At 41.1% G+C, this 20,256-nt stretch overlaps 1 protein-coding gene across 1 annotated transcript in view; it reads right to left on the bottom strand.

Moving 5' to 3' along the window:
* Nucleotides 1–20,143, bottom strand: part of vsnl1a (visinin-like 1a) — a 43,492-nt gene extending 23,349 nt beyond the window's left edge. The window contains exons 1-2 of the mRNA XM_030721046.1: nucleotides 19,996–20,143; nucleotides 10,479–10,645 (exon numbers count right to left, since the gene is read on the bottom strand). Coding sequence (XP_030576906.1) covers nucleotides 10,479–10,640 — 162 coding nt within the window. The 5' untranslated portion in view covers nucleotides 10,641–10,645; nucleotides 19,996–20,143. The remainder of the gene's footprint in view (nucleotides 1–10,478; nucleotides 10,646–19,995) is intronic.
* Nucleotides 20,144–20,256: the final 113 nt, after the last annotated feature.

Genomic DNA, 20,256 nt, shown 5'->3' on the forward strand with positions numbered 1-20,256 from the left:
ACCTTCCGATTAGCAGGTGACCTGATCTACCTCCTGAGCTACAGCCACCCCAGCATGAATCAGATGAGCACAACTCATCTGTGGTGCATCTCTTTCCAATAGGGGACTCAACTAAACTGGTTGCCAGCTGGTTGTATTCTGGTTATGGTCGGATATAAAAGCAAGGCTTCTGAGCATCTATGTCATTTTGCCAGCCTGTAGCAACTACTTATGAAAACATTTCTGAAATTCTATTTCAAATCTCTGAGGTTCTGGCTGGACTCTGAATGTATGTAGTTAATGAGAATTTCTGTTTAATATGAATTTGTGTGAGTGGATACACCAGGACCTAGTGACCTAGGACCTACTGATTTCATTGAACTTGTTATTGTATAGTTTTACAATCTTAAAAGGTAATGATGCACATTTCATCCTATTTTCTAAAATTCCCAAGATTTCATAGCCTGTGTAGTTAAGAAGACTGATTTAGTTTTTATATATATATGTATGTATGTATGTATGTGTGCTTCCTCTACATGAACGTCAGGGGTCAGACTGATAGGGATTCAGCATCTCTCTCTCATGGGTGGAAGCTTGCTGACATGGTGGCTTGAACTCTTGTTAACCAGTTGAAGGTCATTCTCACTGCCACCCCACTGCACCACGGGATTTAAGCCTGCACCGTGAGACTAATAGCCTTGTTCACCATTCATCTATGATAGAGGATGTGCTAGTGCGCGGCTTAGCCTGAATATAATTTCCCCCCTGATCAGACCCTATTATCTCACTTGGTGCATCTAAAGGCACTCACTAACTTCCTCTTCTCTTGCTCTCACACCTCAGCAGCAGCGGTAAGGCGCCCTCAAAGTTGCTGAATAATTCAATTACGTTTTCACAGTCCAGAGCGAGACACAGCAAAGAGGCCAGAGAGCAGCTGAAAGGTTTAAAAGCAATTCATTACTTCAAGTCTAACCATCTGTGCATGAGTTTTCCTCTCTCTGTTTCTATGTGACTATCGCTCTGTCTTGCTTTCCGCCTCTATGAAAGCATTTATGTGTCCATGTTCTCTGTTACAGCTCATTGCTGGTGCATCTCATCTGCATACACTGACACAGACACTCTAAGCAATTAACACCAATTTCCTGTTCTGAAGGACTCACGGTGTATAAACCACTGTTTGTCTTTGTGAAAATTACAGTCTGCTTACTCAGTGTCAGATTCTCCTCCCTGTGTGCGTTCCAAACATTGTAAACTACTCGTGTTCATAATGAGTGAGTCATTTAGTCTAGAGTTTATCATCATCATTTGTCTGCTTCGCATTTCCTGAGCTCTTCTCATAGTTTAGAACCGGGAGAGAGTCGGGATTGTTTCTATATTTGTGCAACTCATGAACTGAAGTCAATGCACAAAGTATTTCATGCTGTCAACGGAATCTCTTGCCTTTCAGGACCCGCAGTGTGCAGCATTCAGTGCTTATGAGCGCGCGTGTTCCTGTGTTGTGACAACGATGGAGAATGGCATGAGAGCTTCTGAAATGACAAAAGCTATTTTTAGTGCATGGCAGCCACAAGCCTCCTTGGACGGAGAGGAAGGGAGGCGAGAGAGGGAGTGGGCAAAGAGAAAGATGGAGAAAAAAGAGTGAAATGTGTAGAAAGGAAAGAGAGAATGGAAGAAAGAGACACGAGGAACTGAACGGGAAAGGTGGGACAAATTATATTATAATAATTTGATATTCTTTGGCCATTTGGGGGCTTGAAAGAGCTTTGGAGTGCTTCCATATTGTTCTTCTTGGTATATATTTTTTGTAGCATTTATTTAAAGTAAAATAATAGCAATAAACTTGCAGTGTTTTTAATAGTTTGACCGCAGTTTGTAGGCACGCCACATCTACCTCCTGGATGAGGTAGATTTGGTGCATGCTCATGTGTATGTGTGCATGTGTGTGTTTAAGTGTGCTAGTGAACGAGTATGCGTGTCTGTAACTCTCTGAAGGAACATGTAATGAAGAAAAGCGAGCCTATCAGCATTCTCAGAGCTGAGGCTTGCCCTGTGCTTTGATCCGACGCTTCCTGCTGCAGAAAACAGATGTTCTGATGGTGTAATGTTAGTAATTAATGTTAAGAATTCAGTGCCTAGCCTAACAACACCAGTCAGAGGCTGAGGCCTGCAAAAACAAAGCCTTTAAAAAAAATTTTTTTTTAAAAATATTAACACAATTTAATTAATATTATTTAGGTTTCATATTCATCTAAATCTGCAAAATAATGTTACTAAAGCCTTGAAATAAATATGGTCTCATGTGGATAAGGGGTTCACTCATATTATTCATATTATTGGTCAAAAATGTATGTTTTAATAAACCAGTGTTTTATTGTGATTCCTATAAGCAACCAAGTTATGACTTGCTGAGTTGTTCCTTCCACATGTTTCACAATATGCAGTAATTACAGCAGGCTAAATCATTCACCACTTTCTCCTTGCACGTTCATGTGTATGTGCTTTTGTAGCAAGGAGACATGAAGTCTGAAGCAGCAAGAGCTGCACCTACGCCGCACAGCTGTCCGCCTTTGTCATACAGTGTGTAGTAAGGCGGGTGGCTAGTGCTGGGTGGAACAACTTTTCTGGTGGAGCTTCTGTGTAGCGAGATAGAAAGCCGCTGGTATGAACACTCCCAGTCAATTTGAATCATTATTTATTTAGATTTGATGATCTAATCAAATGCAGTCATTGACAGCACTAATTAAAGCCCTAAGGCCTAAGCCTTAATATCCAGTGTCAGCCAGGGTCCAATTTCAAGGGTCTTGATTGAAGTAATGAGCAATTGCCTATCAGTAGCTGGATTACTATTGTCATTTTGATTGATTTTCATCCTTATTCCAAAATGCAAAATTCGGGCCTGGTTCTGATACTGAAAAATTTGGCTGATAACTGATGCCAATACCCATATTTTTTTCTACATTTTTACTTTATTTATATTGTTATTTATTTCCCCTTTCATACCAAGAAAACTAAGAAACCCTTACTGTAAGAATCACCTGTTTTGATTTCTTTGAGCGTTTCATCACGCTATCTTTGAGCACCAAATTGATGTGACACAACAGATAAATATAGGCCACTGCCCATCAGTGAATAAGGCTGATATTGGGCAGTACTGGCACATCCCTACAATTAGTGATATGTATCAGTCTCTTAAAATATTCATATTCTATTCTGCAGTAGAAAACTCACTCAGCTCTAACTGCATGGCTGTCAGTGTATGACAGAACTATTAAATATGTATACAGTCAAGATTGTTATTTTGTTTATGCAGAAGTGCAAACTGTCACATCTATGCCAAATGATTTCAAAAGGAGTTCCCAAACAATCCCTTAGGGGAAAAAGCAATCTCCTATAGCTAATTTTTCATGTCAATCTAACGCTGCACCTCAATCTTTCCAGTCTTTGTCTCCTGTGATTAGGCGACATATGTTTCCTCACAGAGCCGGGCTGTTGGCCAGATGATGTCAGTGTCCTTCTGTCGCTCCAGTTACCTTCCTCCCATTCTGCCCACTGATCTGTCTTTCTGTCTGTTTGTGGAGACCACAGGGAGTCTCACAGTCTATGCTGCTGAATGGCCAGTGGCGCACACAGACACAGATGTAAACACACACACACACACACACACACACACACACACACACACAGTAGCACCACACCCATCAACAGGAAAAGCCTTGAGGCTATGCAAGCGTGACACGACTGAGCGGAATCCATCCATACATCTGCTGTATATTCAGGTCAGCATCTGCTTGTGTGCGTCTGGGTTTGTATGTGTTTTTGAGCGTGGGACAGTGTTACAACAATGCATCATTATCGCCTCCCGTACAGCGACAAATCACATGTATAATGTCTGAATATATATTCCCCAGTCTATACTAGGATGAAACCTTATGAAATCCATTTACCAATAACTGAAACTGGTTTCCCTTTGTTTCTTTTTTAATGCGCGGGTCAGTCACAGAAAACTAATGTGAATGGAAGAGACGGAGATGGAGAGTTGCTGTTTTCAGCAGAAGCCATAATGAAGTCAATTATATTGATGCTACCTTATCACAGTAACACCACCTGGCAGTTGTCCAACAGCATTGATGCTCACTCCCTGTTCCTGGCAAACAACACACTAACATATAGACAGACCCACAAGAAGGTACAAATGGTACTGCATAGTAATGATTCATGTTTTGCAGGTGTATGGATCGCTGTTAAATGTGTGTGTCTGTGTGTATGCGCATGCATCAAGCACCAAAAAAAGTGTAGTGACAAAAATCTATCATCTTAACATTTCTGGGAGTGTCATTATCCTGTTACAAATGGCTCACAGAGCAGCCGGCATGTCATGGATGACAAATTTCACACACTGTGGCATGCAAGCACTTGAGTGTGAGTTGGCACGGAAGCCTCCCAACTTTTTATAACACTGTCTGGTGTTGGCAATGGCACTAAATGTGAAAATCCACTTGGATGCAAAGGCTGCAGTGGGTCATTTTACTGATCTGAGCCAGTTTGACCAGAATCTGTGAATGTTATAATGCTCTGTTATTACCTCTAGCTCTCTGTTAATCAGGAAAAAGACCCATCCTTGAATGTACTCTGCTTAAAGTCCTTCTTGACTGTAACTCGGACCATCATTTACAAAATAAACATGTTGAATTTAATAAGTCATGGAATTAGCACTTGAGACCAAAAAAACAACAAGAATGTCTTTACTGAGGCCACGAATCACATTAGAAAAACACTCATTTTCCTATACATGTCTATACAATTCGACCTTTTGAATCACACAGACTGTTGGTGACCCCAAAAGAGTAATCGCCAATCGGTAGCGAGTGGTTGCTTGCTGTTGCTGGGTTAAATCAGCCGCCAAGAGGGTGCTGCACCAAAAATCTCCTTGTGATTGTTTTGGTTGTTAGCAGATTGCCACGGTCACCCATAGTTTGTGTAGAAGATGCAGACCTGTCTGCAAACACTTGCTAACTAACCACTGAGCGGTAGTGAAACTTGAAAAATGGGAAAAACTTGAAAAACCAACTTTTACTAACTGAAGACAACCAGTCACTGTTCTGCCTTGTTTCACAACAGCTAAGTGAGCAGCTTGTGAGTGTTTGCAGAGAAGTTGGCATCTTCCATACTGTATTTGACTTTCCCCTCTCAGAATTGCTCCATAAATAAGACACAGATTGATCATGCTGACAAAACTGCTCTCAGTTTGCTAGCTGGAGATTGAATAAAAACTTCCATGTACCATATACACCAATCAAACATAACATTATGACTACTGATGGGTGAGTGAATAACACTGATTATCTCTTCATCATGACACCTGTTAGTGGGTGGGATATACCAGGGAGCAAGCAAGTGAACATTTTGTCCACAAAGTTGATGTGTTAGAAGCAGCAAAAATGGGCAAGCGTGAGGATTTGAGCGAGTTTGACAAGGGCCAAATTGTGATGGCTAGACTACTGGGTCAGAGCATCTCCAAAACTGCAGCTCTTGTGGAGTCTGCAGTGGTCAGTATCTATCAAAGTGGTCCAAGGAAGGAGCAGTGGTGAACCAGCGACACAGTCACGGGTGGCCAAGGCCCATTGATGCACGTGGGGAGTGAAGGCTAGCCCGTGTGGTCCAATCCAACAGATGAGCTACTGGAGCTCAAACTGCCGAAAAGGTTAATGCTGGTTCTGATAGACAGATGTCAGAATACACAGTGCACTGCAGTTTGTTGTGAATGGGGCTGCATAGCCACACACCCGTCAGAGTGCCCACGCTGACCAGTCACCCACCGAAAGCGGCAAACTGGAAGAAGGTGGCCTGGTCTGATGAATCACAGTTTCTTTTACCACACGTGGATGGTCGGGTGCGTGTGTGTTGCTTACCTGGGGAACACTTGGCACCAGGATGCTCTGTGGGAAGAAGGCAAGCCAGCAGAGGCAGTGGGATGCTTTGGGCAATGTTGTACTGGGAAACCTTGGGTCCTGCCATTCATGTGGATGTTACCTTGACACGTACCACCTATCTAAGCATTGTTTCAGACCATGTACATCCTTTCATGGAAATGGTATTCCCTGATGGCTGTGGCCTCTTTCAGCAGGATAATGTGGGATGTGCTGGACAAACAAGTCTGATCATTGGAGGCCCCACCTTATAGGACTTAAAGGATCTGTTGCTACCATCTTGGTGCAGATACCACAGCGCACTGTCAGGGAAGTCTACTGGAGTCCATGCTTCGATGGGTCGGGGCTGTTTTGGCAGGTTGGTCATAATGTTATGCACAGCTAATCAGCAGAAGGGGGAAATGACCACAATAAGGTCCCCTTAACTGTAATTTCATCCATAAATAGTTGACTCAAGAAGCCACAGTGCGTCTTTTTCTTTATAACTCTGCCTTCCCTTCATAATTGTGACTGTCTAGAATCCAGCATACAATTAAGAGTGTTTTTTTTAGAATACATAAAAGCAAAGAAGCAAAATTCGACACATTTAACAAGTTCTTCTGTAACGATAATTCAAGTCATTCATAACCCTCCAGCTCTGATCAAATCTAGTAAGCAGAAAGAGCAATCACACTGGTTAACATGGAATACTGTACATAACACGCGACATGGCACCGTTACACAGCATCAAATATGCCCTCAGATACAGACACTATTATTTCCAGCTGACATGCTACACCTGCGCTTTATCCCTCTGCCTGCATCCTCCTAAAATAGTGAGAGACAAAGCACAGGAGGGAAAAGGTGAGAGAACAGTGTGTCTGTGCCCAACCAAAACAGTACATTAACTGCAAGCTGGCAGCCGAGTGGAGGTAGCACCACATTTAGCACCCTGACAGGGAGGGCTTCTGGACGACTGTCACAGGTCTGTGTGGAGATGTGAGTGTGTGGGGACGGGTGGCGCAAGATGTCTCCCGGTTGTAAACTTGCAAAACACGACTCGTCTCGAACATTTCCTATCGCTTTGCTGCTTGACTCCAATGGGCCCTAATGACTAATAAATAATGTATACACACTTCCTTTCGCTCGCTTATACTTTCTCATCTCTGCCCCTTTCTGCTTCTCGCTTTCAGCCGACGCAAACATGCCACCCTGCCTCCCTCCTACTAAACATGTGACCTCTCCCGCCCAGCCCCCCCACTCACCACACACCACCCAGGAACAATCTGTCCTGTTAATGTGCAGCCCGTTTTCCCACTTATCAGCCCTCTGGATTTAAATAAAGCTGTACCACTGATACTCTGTTGCCTGGAAACACAATAGGATGCATCAATAATACCAATAAGACCCTTTAAATGGGAACCATGTTGCCCCTTTTGTGCGAGTGCAAATTTTCCTGGCACTGCTCCCTTTGTGAGGTCGTACTGAGCGGTAAAGAGATTTTAGGTGGATTTCTTTTGTGCCTATATCCTTCTATCAGGTCTGCCAACTCCCTCTTATTTCCCAGGAGCTCAGGTTATTTCTGCGCTATAATTTTCAAAAGATTTTGGTGCCTTTCAGCGGACTCTAATGGAACAACTGATCCAAATGGAAAATGTCATTTCTGGTGCTGACAGATGTTCTTTGTTCAGACTCTTTTCTTCAAGAATAAATTCGGCTCGTTTCCGATGTTTTCTTTTTTCCTCTTCTTCTTTTTTTTTTTACAACTGGTCTCAGCTGATGCATGAGTTCCGATGGCATTTAGAGGAAGTGCACCAATGACCTCACAGCCAAGGCTTGTCTTACATAACGGCAGCTCCCTCTGGTTAAGAAGCATTTCCTGGCACTCCTGATAAAAGATTAATGCCTATTCTTACTCTCACTCAGAGTGCTTTCTTCCATGAGAACTCCAAAAGTTAAAACATACAGTAAATGAGGACACAAGATGCTGAGATAAGCCTGATGTAACAGCAGGACAGTACAGAAACACACTGCTGCGCTGTAATGTACTGCATGTTTTTAGGGTTGTGTGTTTTGGAGGAGTCTTTTAGTATTTAAAGGTGGCTGCTCCTCTATTCCAAACCCTGTCCAGGGCTTCTTGTAGGGTGCTGGGCCCTAATGGAACTGCTTATGATCCGCCACATGCATAAATTTATCACTTTGAGTCATAAAAACCCTTCTTGTCTGCTTTTTTTTGTTAGCAGGAGACAGTGGCATTAGTACAAGCGCTCCTGGTAATAGAGAATAATTGTTAAAGTCTATATTTTTAGCCACTAATTGCTATTCTATCACAGTTTGTTTCACTCTTGGATCATCATTGTTTCTGTGAATGTGTTCATCGTTGTTTTGTAAAACTAAATGAATAAATCATGGAATAAATTCACACTGCTCGGTCAGAGGTAATGAGATACGGTGGGATGCATATTAGCATGTGAAGATAATCATCTGTGAGCCTCTGATATCATCCTCTCTATCGGTTTTCTGCCCGGATACAGAGGAGGCGAATGGGAACGTGGCAGCATGCCGGCTAAAATCTAAAAGGGTTTTTAATGGCAATGTAATTTGCCTCGGTGGTTCTTGTGGTGATTCAGAGTATACTCAAGTGACCCTCCAATCAACCCTGCTCACAACAACTGTGGGAAAACCCACTAAGTGTACACTGTGGTGGTCTTAAAATTAACAAATCTGTAATGATTAACATTGATCCCACAATATGACTCTACTGTCTACTATTACTTCAACTACTAGCGGTTTTACTGTCATTACACTGCAATCAGAACCTGGTCTCATGCAAAATCTGTACTAAACTGCACTAAAAGGACCTGGACATCTTTTACTTTATTTAAAGGTGGGATTTAAAAAAAAAAAAAAAACCCTGAATAATCTTTAAGGATATTGTTGGCCCGAGGTCTTAGACTCAGAAACTATCTCATCTGGATTCAGTTTTCAGGCTTTAGAAAATCCTGTGAGAGGAGATTTTGGTCAGTCACAGGTCTTTTCAGAGTAGATCAGGTGAGTATGAGGGTTAAAGTGAGATTTAGTAGGTGGAGGCACCCTAAAATCTGCAGTCGTTAGCATTGCAGCAGGGAAAAATAATTCACCACAAAATAGATCCTCGCAGACTGATGTGTACTGTGAGCTCTGGTAGATTTGTTTTCTTTGTGGATTAAGTTAAATGCATTCTACAACATATTAGCGAATGTTACATGAGCTATCATGGCTACTTTTCTGACTTCAAGCAAGTTTAAAGCTAGTATAAATGTGGAATTTGGCAAGTGATGCAAAAGAGCATCATCAGCTTAAATACAAACTTATGACTCTGACCTTTGACCTGACCTAACAGCAGAGGTGAGAAGAAACAAAATAAAAATACTTTGTTAATCCACTTAGTGGAATTTTCAGGTACCAGGTGCCTCAACCACTCACACCTTAACTTCAGGTGACCTCAATAGGTCACATGATAGGGTGGGGCTTTTTCTACTCTTTGGCTCATGTGATGATGCACATGATCAATGTTGGATCAATGACCACCACCAAAGGGAACGACCCCCACTGGGGTTTAAATACCGGGGGCTCTCCACCGTTTGGCTTCGGAACTGAAGAAGCCTCTTGGATGAGAGGTGAAACCCTTCAAAAAACTTTTTTTCAGTCTCTTACCATGACCAGGACGACTGAGACTGAGAACCTACACAGACATGTTGGAGAACGCAGAACACTTACAGACTCCTGAGCTCACTGAACGGGCAGAAAGTCAGGTTCTTCTCTGATCAGGGTCCCTTTCAGAGGAAGTAGTGGATGCTTCTGCCAAGCAGAATCCAACATTTCCCAACTTTCACGTTTCTTAAAGCCAGTCTCACTTGCAATGTTTGGTTTTAGTTGTCTCTGATGACCAACAGCATTTTTGAGCTCTTTTTGTTGACTAAATGAATCAGAAGCAGAAAACATAGCTGTGTGTTTGAAAGTTATGTCTTCCACTTCTTTCTCCTCTCTTTTATCATCAGGAAAACTGCAAAGACTAAGATAAATTTTGTTATTTCCTTTCAACTGGAAATCCTAACCAAAAGCTTTGCAGCGTGGCATTATTTGACATACAGTTTACATAGTCAGGACTATTAGAAATAGTAGTTTTATAATGATAGCTCTGGAGTGCAACCAGTTTACATTATTAACTCAGCACTGCAAACATAATTTAACTGCAGCATTTGTAGGTGAAAATATGCATGAAATATTTAGCATTTTTTAGAATAATTAATGTGTCTTAAAATAAGAGTACCTGCTTACTTAAACAGTCGGGTTTCCCTCTAACAACTGACACAGTGAGCTCAGCAGCAATCTGCGCTGGTGCCTGTTTATTCTCCTCTACTAATCTTTAATTTCTCTTCATACAGTATTACTTTTACTCCATCGTAATCTGTCTAACCTGACTGTTAGTGGCCAAACCAAACAGCTCCTGCTTTGTGAATGCTGTAAGCCCTGCACTGTGTCAGTGTGTTGTGTTGTAGCATACAATATGTGCGTAATCCATCAAATGAAAGTGAGCCAGTGGAGCCTCACCTTGACATAGAGCTGCTGGAACTCCTCCAGGTTGAGCCGGCCGGTGGGACAGTCCTTCAGGAATCCCTTGTACCACTGCTTCAGCTCGTGTTCATTAAACTCTGTGTTCTTCACCAGATCCTCCATCACTTCAGGGGTCAGTTTGCTGTTCTGTTTCCCCATTTTTCCTGCAAGAAAAGGACAGTGCACAGCATCTTTAAATGAATACAGAGCACAAAGAAGCACCTCTACATGTGAGAATCTGCAGTAAAAGTCTGGAGGGTGTTCAGAAGAGTGATTCATCAAGGCAGAAACGAGAGAAGTCCAAAAAACTGTGAAAACGCACACCAAAGCTCCAACTAAAAATAAGCTTTAAAACAAATGGACTGAAATGGTAGAAATTAGTACTGTTCTGTTTCTACCTCTCGGATAACAGGGTCAGTTTGTCAGACATGCTACTTTTTTTTTTTTTTTTTTTTGCCTTTGAGCAGCTGCTTGTCCCAGTTTTGTTTGCTTGTTGTTTCATTTTTAGAGGAACACGCAACCTTTGAAATTTTTTTAAGCAGAGCTTTTGGACTAAATTCATTAAAGAAATATCAACCAAACTTCTGTATATTTAAGAAATCTGTCCTAGAGGTTTGCAAGACATGCAGGTTATCAGTGTGGGGAAATAAAATATAAAAGCTTTTTTATTTAGGGCAAGTGATTGCCCTGTCCTTCTTATAATATAAAAAAGTATATATTTTTAAGACCATTGTATATTAAAATGTTATTTTTCCAATTTCCAACTTTTAGCCATTTCCTCCTCTAGCCTTCAGCTGCTTTCCTAATGGAGAGAATTCCAATTTCCAAATGAAATGTTGGCTTTTTTGGAAAAGGCAGTAATGTGATCTTATGATCCTACAGTACTTTTTTAGAAATACTCAAGTATGTTTTGGTTTAATGTCCCTTAATTTCACCACTACAGCTGTGTGCCACCCAGCTGCCTCTCTATCTATCTGCTTGCATGCTGATGCTGCCACTTTATGGCCTTGATTAGTACATTAACCAACTCATAATTATCCTAATGTGAAAAAGATGGTTAGAGTTTTGGAACGTTTCTGCTCTCGCTCTCTCCCGAGATGTTTTATTAGAGCTCTTTAGCGTGAAAAGACCGAGGGAGACGCGAGACAGCAACAGTATGTGTTGTGTGGTGCCAGTCAGTCTCCCTGTGAGCACCTTCCTCGGTGTGACGGGGCTTCCATGACTTCAATGTGCTAGGAAAATGAAAAGAGCTAAAATAAACTTTAAGAAGATTTCCTCTGATTTTATTGGCAAAGTTACATTGTTGTTGTGTGGCAAAGACACCGGGAGCAGAGACTGTTTTACAAAAATAATCCTCTGAGTCCCCTAAAGATCCTCTGACATCCGACTCTGAGGTTGTATGCCAAACAGGAGCTGTGTGCTGTGAGAAGTTATTAAATTAACATAGTCACTTTCACAGTTGCCAAGTTTGCTTATTGATCATCTATTGGACTTGATTTTGTCACATCACAGCTCGCTGTTATACCCCGGTTGTCATTTTGCCTTAAACATGGGTGACAGCACCCGGGCAATTTTCCAAAACAGTCACTGCTCGATGAAACACAGCCATGACAGCGAGACGCAAATTGCCCTTCTTCTTTGTAATAATAAGGCGGAGGGGAACCAACACCATCAGACATTAGCAATACTGGCTGTGCAGTGATTTTGGTTATGTTTACAAGTGCAATAAACACTGAGAGAAAGTTACAGGCCAGATATTCTCAAACACTTGAGAAGCTGAAAAAAAAAATTCACTCCTCCACACCTCACAACTTTTATCTAATCAATTAAAAAAGAAAAAACAGGTCAAAGCTGAATTTCAGTAAAATAATAGTCAAGAGTCAGTAACTTCCTGAAACTCTCTTTCATTTTCCCACAGTATTCATAATCATTAAACTTAGGCCTCAGTCACACAGGCCTAGAGACTGGTTGGTGAAAAAACTTGAAGACGTGTGCTGCAAACTGGAAAGAGAGAACGTTTGTCTCCAAAATAAAAGTTGCGCCTTACCACTGAAACCTGTCACGGTCCTGGGTCTTTTGCCCAGTTTGTTGTGTTTTATTTTTATAGTTCTGTTTAAGTTTCTTCTGCCAGTTTGTAAATGTTTGCAGTCAAGTTCTTTGCCACCTATTTCACTAAGCAGCTGCCAGCAACCTCCCACAACCACTTGCAAACCAGTTGGGGAATACTCGTTTTTCCCTATTGACTAAGCCTGCTCTAGTTTCACCCCGTCTCCATCCCACCTGCAGTGGATCTTTTCCACAGCAGAGTCTCGACAGCCACTGCAGTTTTTGAAGTCTCGCTGCTCGCTCACTGACTCACTGAACAGAAGCAGAGCAAGACCTTCGTTTCATGAAGCAGTACTGTTCACAGAAGGAATGTCAATAAAAGGATATGGAAGGTGCTATGTTGGCAGCAAGGAGGTGAATTGAAGTGTAACAGCTGCAAGTCAGAGGGATGTCAGGCCCCCAGGCTGAGATGGTACATATTTTCACATTAAAAAAAATACAACTGAATCCCAAAATTTAAAAATATCTAACCAATGACTTCATGACCAAACTTGGGATGCATCCGAGAGGGGCTGCGTTCAAAATAGGGTCTGTATTCTTTTATTATGATAAAGAGCTGTGCATATCTTTTTTATGAGCTCCAAATCAGAGGTCAAACTATTTTAGAAAGTTGTGAAATGATGGGGAAGGTGTGTGGAAAGAACAGTGGAAAGAGTGACACATCACATCAGATCAGAAAAGTTATTCTTAGCAAATAGAAAAAAAAAATTAAATAGTTCTTCATTTCATGAAGACCTTGTGAAGTGCCTTTTCAAGCAGCTCAGACACTCCCTGGACCATAATCTGGGAACATTTGTCTAAGGGAGATAAATATACTTTGCCCTGAAAGCCAATTTCAAAAAGTTTTTTGGAGCCCAGCTCAGCATGACCCAAGTTCACAGAGCCAGTTTGATTAATGTACCAAACGGAAATTTAAGTTATGCAATGACCAAGTGTGATTCCACAGTGTCTGCAAGCTACATAGAAATTTCAATAAATACATTAACTTATAATGAATTAAAGTGCTGCAGGTACACTATGACAAAGGCTGTAATGAATATATGAAATTAGCTATTTTGGTAACAGTGAACAAAAATGCAAAAATCCAATTAAATCAAGCTGAATTAAGCTGATAGTGGTGGAGGTGGGAATCTAACCAAAACTGGGACGAAAGTTGGAGCAGAGAGGAAAAAGACACAAACTCTCAGTAGGCCTAACCCCAACAGTCTGAGGGGTGACAACATAAGCGAGATCCATGCACATACAGCTTTAGTGTGCCTCGTTTCAGATTCTTTTGTTAGCACACTTTCACGTATTAAGCTGCGTCCACACAGGAAGCGAGACTGCAGCGACGTCATGACCAGAGACTGTTGAAAGTCAACAACTTCAAGTGACTATGTGCAAAAAAAGAAAAAAGAAAAATCTGACAATGCAAACTTTTCTCAACTTGAGGCAAATGATTGAAGCGACTACCAATGAGAGTGCAGGATACTGGTGACTGACATATGACATTAGTATTACTGTGGGGTCTTTACCTTATAATATGCATTTTATGAACATTTGCAACTTATGTCTCTGCCCACACATAGCAAAATTATCCTACAGTGAACACAACAATTAAACATGTATTAACACTATAAAAGCAACAACGCATACAATGTATGGTTTGGCCTTCAATGCCTGGGCAAAACTGTGCTCTGCTGCCACTGTTAGCTAGCTAGCACTGGTAACATCTTTGATACTGATTTTGTATCCTGATACTGGCTGATGATGTATGTTACAATCATCTTTAATAGTGAACAGTCATTGGTTATATCATTGCTGTTTATTTAGAAGCATTTTGACCCAGAAATGACGTCCAACTTAAAGACCGGATAGCATTCAGCGGCAGGTTTAGTGATGGGGGATACTGGTCAAACTGTGCCAACTTTGTTTTACAGGGACAAAAAAGTACTATATACTTTTTTTTTACGGTTGGAAAAATGGACCATTAAAGTTATATCAGTAGCAAACCTGATTAAAAGTTTTGAATGAAGTATGTGTTTACTACCGCATTTTAAATAACCTTATGCAAAATGTAAAAGCTGATAGCTAAATAAGTGCAATTTCATAATTATGTGATTCATAATCCGATTAGTCAACTAATCGTTTCAGTAGTCGATGACTAATCGACTATCAAAATAGTCGTTAGTTGCAGCCCTACTGATCGTGTATAGCATTCTTCACTCAACGACTTTCATGAGTCTGCCATCCAGTACTCCCACAGCACTTAATGTAGCTGTACTAGAGCCTGACCATCTACTTCTTTGACCATATACTTATCAGCAGGCTGATATTATCAACATGCTGGCATTAGCTATTTACCAGTTCATCAGTATCGGCACAGATACCGGTCAATAAATGAAAATGTAAAAAGTAAAGAAGAGATGGGACAAACACCCTTCAACAACATTGCATAGTTTGTCCACCAGAGAACACTCTGCAAGTTCATACCGCAAACACAACAGTCAGCTGATCCGAGCACAGTATAAACAAGTAAGTAAATAACTGCATATCACAAATGTTAGGGTAATATTTATGGCCGATATATCGGATTTTTAAATGACCAAATATCAGTATCGGTCTTAAAGGTAATATATCAGTCAGACTCTAAGCTGTCTGACACATATCCACTCAAAATAGCGTTAGTGAGAAAGTATGCAATTTGAGGCACAGTAAATGGGTCTGTAGCCCAATTTAACAAAGAAAAAAAGGTGTCTTATGCTTGAGTAAAATAAGCCAAAATTAGCAAAACTGCTCAAAGAAAAAGCAAAACCGCTTTTAGAAAATATTATTATAGTAAATAGTATAATATTAAACATTTATTTTAATGCTGCTGAGTTTTCTTTGGCTTTGGCTTTTTGGGAAGCCAAAAATTCAGGACAAACACTGATATCACAGCAGCCCAAGAATCCAGGACATGCAGTAGCTGGACGCACGCCTACACAATCAGCTTGAGCTGTCCGCTACTCACTGAAAAAAAACAGATCTCTGAAGAAGGGGGCATGCGGGATTTTGGAGCTGTGTCAAAGCGTTGTTGCATGTCATGAGTGTGACCATAATTTGTTTAAAACGGCAATTTAATCATCTGCATTAATACAGACCAGGAAATTATCAAAGACCACTCGGACATCATTGGAGCTAATCATTCGCTGAGCTTAGAAACTTTGGGAAATAAAGTAGAATAACACTGCATTGATCCACACTGCCCCCCCCACCCCCTGCCCCAGACCGATAAGCCCTTTAATACCATGATGTGTATATGAGGACATACTTCTCTTGTAGTTATAGCAAAGATTATGGAATATGAAGCTTCAAAAAAAAAAAAAAAAAGAAGCTTTTGAAGAGCACAGAAAAGCAGCCTTGTGTTATTGTGACCTGCTGGGCATCCTAATTGCTTTCATTTGCTTCTGTAAAGGAGAGGACGCTGTACAATTTCCTCATTCATAGCTCACCCTGTGATCCTTCAACTGTGATTTCAATGTGTTTAACTAAACAGGCTTTCTGAGATTTTCAGCAGCAACTGCAATTATTCAGCAGCAGTGGATCAACAATGCAGCTAAAGAGCTGCTAAATTGTGCAATAACATTTTGTAAAAATTATTATATATATTTATTTTTTAGCTCAAATAAGAAAAAACACCAAAATCACACAGCTGACTGACTCATGCAGCGCTCAGCATAAATATTTCTGATATGTGTGAATGATACTAATATTCGTGAGAGGGACCAAAATATTAACAGACCACAGCTTGACAAAGTTGACACAGATATTTGATTTTAAATATTAACATGTAAGAATAAAAAATATATATTTGATGTGAATTTTAAGTACTCAACCCAGTCTTAGCTGCTCTCTTATTGCTACATATTCTGTAATACATACAGTATATATACTTTTACAAAGAAGAGTGCTCATATTGAATGTAATGCATAAATGAATAAATGCTCAGGCATCAGACTTCTCTAAAAATGCTCCCTTTCAGACTGTTTTTTGTCTACTCTTGGCTCTATATGATGTCACTGAGAGCAGATATCCCTAATATGGTCAACATAAGGGCACAGCTTTAGCTGTGAGCACAGAAGCCCCGCCCACCTGCTGTTCAAACTTTCTGGAGCTGGAGATGTTACTGTAATCAGTAACATCAGTTTACCAAAAAAACTGCAAATTACCGGCATCAGATACATATAATGTTTTTGATATCTGTATATAGTGTTTTGATGTATATGTGTATTGATATATTTTTTATGCATATAGCGTTTTCTATTTTATTTTATTTTATTTCATCCTTCTCTGTACTTGAGCTGCTGTAATTGCAAATTTCCCCGAGGTGGGATCATTAAAGTTTATCTTATCTTAAAATCCTCAAAAAACTCTGCTGCAGTGTAAGCCTGTGCGTGCTTGACAGCAAGTTGCTAACACTTCTGTTACAAGATGGGCTGAGGCAGAAGGCGGCAGCTGCAGCAGGAGACCGATGCCAGCAGAAGACAGTCTCCCTCGCCATTATGTCACTGCATGTGTGTGTGGGCAAGTGTGCGTGCGTAAGTGATTGTGTGAAAGAAAGACAAAGTAAATGCATTTGTATTTATACAACATGCATGCATGTAAATAAGCGCATGAGCATGTCTGTCACAGATGATTTTACTGCACTTTGCATCTCAAACATAATGGAACTCATAAACATTTGAGTAACATTTCAAGGCACCCTGAGCACAACAAGAGCATCAGCATATGTGATGCCGTGGCAGCGCACGCTATTCGTCAAACCTCTGGGGAATTAATCAGTATTTGATAAAAGACACAAACATCTTATGCACTGCTTAATGTTAATTCTCTGATAAAACACTCACAACGTGCTTGCAATAGTGCACATTCCATCATAATGCAAGTGTTACTCTCGCCAGCCATTCAACAAGCAGCAGAGATGAATCTGCATCTGCAGTGTGCAGCTAGTGGCCCAGCTTTACATCGCCATGTGAGCTATTCTTCCATACTGTGCTACAGCTGAGCCTTTGGCAGGGTACGCAGCATTCATGGTTTTGCTGTGGTTCATGAGTCACAGCAGAGAAAACAAAAACATGCAGGTCTAAATGGTCGTAATTTTTCCTGTTAAAGATACTCAAATGCTCTATGATGCCAGTAAGGAAAGACCTACGGACTTTAAAGCCTGCAGGGCAATTCTCAGCTTTAACAGCTTCACAAAGTGGCAGAGCCTTTCTTTCCTGAATCAACAGTGGCAACACATCTTGTTTGTAAAAACTTTATGGGAACTGTCACTGGGCGAGGGCGACCCTCGTACCAAGTAAAGAAGTCATGGATTCTGGTTGGCAAGAAAGACCATTTAAAGCTTATGCATTTCATAAAGTGTTACCAGTACGTTCACACTTTCTCGATCGCACTAAATCAATAAAATTTCAAACAGAACTGAATGTCACACCCCGAGCACACACACACACACACAAACACACACATAAACACACTGTCACACCCCTCACTTGGCCTTATAAATGAATACAATGTTTATATAATAAAATACATTTATTTTTACTCCTCAGAAAAGGATTTCTCTTGAGTCACACATCATCTTAATACCTCCCACCCATCTCACTTTATATAAAACCTGCAACTGCACAACCTTTAAAGTGACGCAGGAGGCAACGTGGTACGTGGAACAATTTCAAAAGGTAATCTTCCTACACGTTTTTAAACAGATTTTTTTCCTGAGACCTTTAATTTATGTCTGCAGCAATTGATTTGAGTGACGTATTTATTGGCTGTATCAAATCGATCCACGTGGTCTAAATATCTAAAAATATTTGACTCCCGTGCTTGTTGTTCCCGTTCGACACCTCCACTGTCATTTTTCTGAGCTGCCTACGAGCCCTGTCACTCGCTGTCTTCTTCCCTGTTGATGTTTGCTGAATCGTAATGAATGAGGAATGGAATAAAAAGTATCTTTTACATGAAAGACACCACTCAGCTAACAAATGCAATAATGACTCAATTCATTTGCATTCACCAGCTTACTTTGCTACACTGTCACTACAGCAGATACAGAGCACACTGGAAGAAATGGGATAAATGCAAGGAAAGTAATCAGGGTGTGATTGGAGACGAATACAGGGACATGACACTGTTCTCATGAATGAACCCCCAATATGCCTGATGGCTCTTAATTTTATGCATCGTAATGTTTTGCAGCAGTTCCTGAAATCTACATGGGGGTGGGGGGCAACAGCAAAAACAAAAACAGACAGCTGGTGCATCATCAACCGGTTATTTGTTTTAGCAATACAGTTGAGTGGGGCTGAGTCTGGGACAAGGGGTCACTCTGCAGTGTGATGCAGAGCAGAGCGCCATGCTGACTCCAAACCTGAGTCATAGCCCTTTGTCTCATAGGCCACTATGGTTTCAACAGATTATAATTACACATCATGTAATTACTCATCAGCATGCAGCATACAGGTATGGTCTGACACAACAGATCTGCTCCTGAGCCAGGCAGTGGGCTATTACATAACACTATCCCTTTACCATCACTTGCCTGTAACAGGGGATGACCTTGAGAGGCAGGCAGAGTCCCGGCTAAGACAAGCAACGATGGAAACAAAGCCATCTGAGGGTTTAATTTAGGCAAATGTTGCAGGAGAGATTGATGTGTGTGCGTGCGTGCGTGTGTGGAAGAGGTGGGGGTGCAACAATCATTGGATGGGGCTGGTGGATGTGATGTCCTCATGCAGGATTGATTTGCAAAAAAAAAAAAAAAAAAAGAAGGAGCTTCCCACTGAGGTTGACGGGAGTTAAGGACACACACCACACCCCCGTCTTCTTCTTGCGCACACATACACACATGCACACACACACGCACACACCCTTACAACATCAGCACCAGTGACAAACTACTGCACATCACACCACACCGTGCCATGTCATACCAGCCCACCCCACGCAAGTCACAAGTACAATAGTCAAAATTCACACAGGCGCCACTGTTGCACAGAGCAGCCTCGTTCTCCTCACTTTTGTTGTTAAATCCAAAAAGCCTTGTGTGTGCAGCCTGTGCGTGCGTGCGCGCGTAGGCAGCAAGAGTAAACCCAGGTAAGAAACAACCATGTTTATCTAATGCGTGCAAACCGATATGATCAGATGGCTGTGGAGGCTGCATTGATATATACATATATCATGTGTCCTTATTGTCATTTGTCTCTCATTAATATGGACTTCAAACGCCAATAAATCGATAAATGAGCCTTATGAAACCGAATGGATGACGCACTGAGTTGCATCATGGTGGTATACATATACATATATAAAACGAGACGATACCGAGCAGCAGAATAATAAGATTTTCATGCATCTGTGAACATATTACGCAAAGCATGCATCCTACCTTATGAGAGTGTGAAGTCAACGAGTGTGGAGTCCTGTCTGGGGTCTGGAGTGGTCAAAAAAAAAAAAAAAAAAAGAACAACCTGCGAGGACGGGGAAAAAAAAGCAAGAAATGCTCTTCTTTCGAGCTTAAGATTAGCTGTGCCTTGAGGGCTGTTCGCTTTATTTTATTTTAGTTTAACGCAGGGGAGAAGTCGGGCTTTTACAGAGAGAAAGCAGTGCAGGTCCGTTGGATGATGCTGCGCAACACAAACTGCTGCTG

Source organism: Archocentrus centrarchus, chromosome 24 (assembly GCF_007364275.1).
Source record: "Archocentrus centrarchus isolate MPI-CPG fArcCen1 chromosome 24, fArcCen1, whole genome shotgun sequence".
NCBI classification, from domain to species: domain Eukaryota; kingdom Metazoa; phylum Chordata; class Actinopteri; order Cichliformes; family Cichlidae; genus Archocentrus; species Archocentrus centrarchus.